This window comes from Electrophorus electricus, chromosome 21 (assembly GCF_041902795.1).
Source record: "Electrophorus electricus isolate QZ-2024a chromosome 21, ASM4190279v1, whole genome shotgun sequence".
Classification (NCBI taxonomy): Eukaryota; Metazoa; Chordata; class Actinopteri; order Gymnotiformes; family Gymnotidae; genus Electrophorus; species Electrophorus electricus.
In genome coordinates, this window is record NC_137517.1 from 17,507,501 (window position 1) to 17,512,500 (window position 5,000).

Here is a 5,000-nt window from a genome sequence, read left to right on the forward strand (position 1 = left end):
ATTGCATCTGTCGATAGGCTGTTAACAGCATGCCGCTTCTGAAGTGAACATGTCAGGAGTTTGCAGTGAGAGTGTCAGGAGTTTGCAGTGAGAGTGTCGAGAGTTTGCAGTGAGTGTGTCGGGAGTTTGCAGTGAGAGTGTCAGGAGTTTGCAGTGAGTGTGTCGGGAGTTTGCAGTGAGAGTGTCAGGAGTTTGAGGTGAGTGTGTCAGGAGTTTGCAGTGAGTGTCAGGAGTTTGAAGTGAGCGTGTCAGGAGTTTGCAGTGAGAATGTCAGGAGTTTGCAGTGAGAGTGTCAGGAGTTTGAAGTGAGAGTTTCTCTCTCTGCACAAATGTTCTTGGCTTTCCAACACACTTGTGCAGGATTGAAAAGGAACGGGTACATGACTACAGGATCTGTCACCAAGAACAGTGGAAATGCCAGGAATGCTGGTTTAAAAAAGCATCAGGATTAGGAAAAGCGGTCCAGAATAGCAGCTCCTGCGGGGTGTGGTCTGCAGAGGTCAGCCCCTGAAGGGTGTGGTCTGCAGGGGTCAGCTCCTGGAGGGTGTGGTCTGCAGAGGTCAGCTCCTGGGGGGTGTGGTCTGCAGAGGTCAGCACACAAACTGTGGATGATGGTGAGCTCATTGTCTCCATGAGCTGTGACCGAAAGATCTGGTGGTCTACAGATGTACAAACAGAGGAGCATTTACAGCACGTACATAATGAACATAACGAACATAACGAACAGAACGTACATAATGCACATAACGAACATAACGAACATAACGAACAGAACGTACATAATGCACATAACGAACATAACGAACATAACGAACAGAATGAACATAATGAACAGAACGAACAGAACGACCTGAACAAACAGAACGAACAGAATGACCTGAACGAACAGAACGAACAGAACGACCTGAACGAACAGAAGGAACAGAATGAACATAACGAACAGAACGAACAGAACGACCTGAACAAACATAACAAACAGAAGGAACAGAACGAACAGAATGAACAGAATGACCTGAACAAACAGAACGAACAGAATGACCAGAACGAACATAATGAACAGAACGACCTGAACGAACAGAAGGAACAGAACCAACAGAAGGAACAGAATGAACAGAAAGAACAGAATGAACAGAAGGAACAGAATGAACAGAATGAACAGAATGAACAGAAGGTTTTCCTTGTCCTGCTTTTGCTAGGAACTAATGCACATGCAGTCTTGAGCTTCTATTTTTTCTTTCTTCCTTTCCAAGGCGTGATCCATGTTGTTTACGGGGGTGTGAGACTCCTATCAGTGTTTTAATCCCTGTTCTGTGAAGCGTTGTGAGCGTGCTCAGTACGTGCCATCCATGCTACCCACGATATACTGCGGTGTTTAGATTAATGGAGATGATAACGAATGTTCGCTGGAGATAAAGTGCAGCATGAGAGAGAACCCTGTTGTCTCCGTCTGGACCGGGCCCTGTCTGTGCTGTGTGGCCCGGGCCCTGTCTGTGCTGTGTGGCCCGGGCCCTATCTGTGCTGTGTGGACCGGGCCCTGTCTGTGCTGTGTGGACCGGGCCCTGTCTGTGCTGTGTGGCCCGGGCCCTGTCTGTGCTGTGTGGACCGGGCCCTGGTTCTGTGATGTCAGATTTGCCTTCCCTGGAGACATAACCATAAGAATATTTCTCATTTATTATTTCTCATTTCTCTCTCTCTCTCTCTCTCTCTCTCTCTCTCTTTCTCTCTCCCACTGTCTCTTTCTCCTTCTGCAAGGTCTGAAGATCCGTGAGGTGATGATCAACATCTCTCGGCAGCAGGTAGAGGATTTCCACGGCCCGGAGGACTTCTGGTGTCTGTGTGTGGCCTGGAGCCACCTGGGCACCTCCAAGAGCCGCAGAGCCACTGTGCGCATTGCCTGTGAGTCTCCACACCACCAACACCACCTTAACACCACCAACCCCATAACACTACCTTAACACCACCATCACCAACACCATAACACCACCACCACCACCATGCTTATAATCACACCACCACCCTCACACCACCACCAACACCACCTTAACACCACCATCACACCACCACACCATCAACGTCGGAGCTGCCCAGGTCTTGTCTATATCCACCTGTAAGCTAATTAGGCCACTCCAGCTTAATACCCATCTCAAAGCCCTTACCCAGAACCCCCCACAGGCAGCGTTTCTGGCTGCCTTAAAGGCTTAAAGCAAACGGAGGCGGGGGAACGTTGCTGTGCACATGAGAATCAGCCATCCGCGCTTCTCCACCGCGCCGGCGCCCCCTGGTGTTACCGACCCTCCCGTCTCTCTTGTGTTTGTGCCCAGACCTGAGGAAGAACTTCGAAGAGGAGCCCCAGGGGAAAGAGGCGCCCATCAAAGGCATGGTGGTGCTCCACTGCCGCCCTCCGGAGGGAGTGCCCCAGGCTGAGGTCAGTATCCGCACTGCAGCGACCCTTGCCTGCCCAGAGGAGCTCTGCACCTTCCACGCGGGACGTGTCCTGGTGCGTTACTGCGAGTGAGGGGGCTTACCCCAGCGGGCTGTGATCAGGGACTGGAGACATCTCTTCTCTCTTCTGCTGAAAGCCTCTCTGTCACCAGTTGTCTCACTCTGTTCTGTATCGAACCTGTTAGCTGCTGGTGAACTTTTCACTGAGTTCAGTGGAACATGAAAGTGAGTGCATGTCAAATTTAAGTGGGCATGTGCCTGCATGTGTGCGTATATGTGCGTGTGTATATATGTGTATGCGTATATATGTGTGTGTGTGTGTGTGTGTGTGTGTAGAGAGAGCAATCCAAGTTTTTCTTTTCATCTGCTTCTCAAATTCTCATATTTTTTGGACATCAGTGCACAGAGCTCCAGATGAATCCTGGGAGAGACAGTGAGGAGCCAAACTTTCAGCTCGGATCTCCGAGGAGATGAACAGCAGTCTCTTACCTGGGACTGAGCGCTCACGAGCGTGGCTTTGCTCGTAGTGTTCTTCAGCTGTCTCTGAGCAGGCCCCAGCACGCAGTAACTATGCGTGCATTTCCTGTCCAGCTGAAGTATGAGGAGGAAAGCACCAACAACATAGTCACATGCCATCTGCCATCGAAACAGATCCAAAATGGCTGCCTGTGTATTGTGAGCTGCTGTCTGTAATTTTGGGGAAATGAATCGGCGTTTGCTAGAACTAATCAGTTGTTTCCAGAGCCAACATAGTGCCTTTTGTTTCTTTGTGTGGATGAAGACGTGAGCCAGGCATGGCCACTTGGGTGCTGTTGGACACGGAGCCAAGATGGCTTCCTCTGTGTACTGTGCCAGAAGAGGTTGTAGTGGGAGATGACATGTTGGCAGCAGAGAGGGCATGACTCTGAGTGTAAAGGTCAAGCATGTAAAGAGCCAGAGCCAGAATGGCTCCTGAGGGCTGGCATGTCCTGCAGCTGTAGATCTGGATGGGAACAGGCCATAATGAAGTGCTCAGAGGACTCTGCTCCTCTCCGCTCATGCCTGGCAGCCGCGGCAGGAAACACCAGAGTGGGAGAAAGGGCAGCAGCTTGGCCTGTGCAAGTTCTGTCTGTCTGTCTGTCTGTCTGTTTGTTTGTCTGCCTGTCTGTCTGTCTGTCTGTCTGTCTGTCTGTCTGTTTGTTTGTCTGTCTGTCTGTCTGTCTGTCTGTCTGTCTGTCTGTCTGTCTGTCTGTTTGTTTGTCTGTCTGTCTGTTGGTCTGTCTGTTTGTCTGTCTGTTTGTTTGGTATTTGTTTTGGTCAAAGCTTAGCTTGGTTGGTGTTTGTTTAGGTTGAGGTTTGTTTGTTTGCTTTAACCCTCCATTACATGTATGATAACTGTTCTCTGTAACTGTAATCCTCCGTTATGTGTATAACTCTTCTCTATAACTGTAACCCTCCGTTCTGTGTATAACTCTTCTCTATAACTGTAACCCTCCGTTACACGTATGATATCTCTTTTTATAACTGTAACCCTCCGTTACGTGTATAACTCTTCTCTATAACTGCAACCCACCGTTACATGTATGATAACTCTTCTCTATAACTGTAACCCACCGTTACATGTATGATAACTCTTCTCTATAACTGTAACCCTCCGTTACGTGTATAACTCTTCTCTATAACTGCAACCCACCGTTATATGTATGATAACTCTTCTCTATAACTGCAACCCTCCGTTACGTGTATAACTCTTTTTTATAACTGTAACCCTCCGTTACATGTATGATAACTCTTTTTTATAACTGTAACCCTCCGTTACGTGTATAACTCTTCTCTATAACTGTAACCCACCGTTACATGTATGATAACTCTTCTCTATAACTGTAACCCTCCGTTACGTGTATAACTCTTCTCTATAACTGTAGCCCTCCATTACATGTATAACTCTTCTCTATAACTGTAATCCACCATTACATGTATGATAACTCTTCTCTATAACTGTAACCCTCCGTTACACGTATGATATCACTTTTTTATAACTGTAACCCTCCGTTACGTGTATAACTCTTCTCTATAACTGCAACCCACCATTACATGTATGATAACTCTTCTCTATAACTGTAACCCTCCGTTACATGTATAACTCTTCTCTATAACTGTAGCCCTCCATTACATGTATAACTCTTCTCTATAACTGTAAACCGCCATTACATGTATGATAACTCTTCTCTATAACTGTAACCCTCTGTTACATGTATAACTCTTCTCTATAACTGTAACCCTCTGTTACATGTATAACTCTTCTCTATAACTGTAACCCTCTGTTACATGTATGATAACTCTTTTTTATAACTGTAACCCTCCGTTACGTGTATAACTCTTCTCTATAACTGTAACCCACCGTTACATGTATGATAACTCTTCTCTATAACTGTAACCCTCCGTTACATGTATAACTCTTCTCTATAACTGTAACCCTCCGTTACGTGTATAACTCTTCTCTATAACTGCAACCCACCGTTACATGTATGATAACTCTTCTCTATAACTGTAACCCTCTGTTACATGTATGATAACTC

General features: G+C 46.8%; 1 protein-coding gene across 2 annotated transcripts in view; it reads left to right on the plus strand.

Annotated features, from left to right (window-relative positions):
- LOC113590762 (netrin receptor UNC5D) overlaps positions 1 to 5,000 on the plus strand; it is a 161,070-nt gene that overhangs the window by 109,603 nt on the left and 46,467 nt on the right. For both annotated transcript variants that reach the window (XM_035521152.2, XM_081704273.1), the window contains exons 3-4: positions 1,753 to 1,896; positions 2,322 to 2,425. In XM_035521152.2, the coding sequence (XP_035377045.1) occupies positions 1,753 to 1,896; positions 2,322 to 2,425 (248 nt within the window). The remainder of the gene's footprint in view (positions 1 to 1,752; positions 1,897 to 2,321; positions 2,426 to 5,000) is intronic.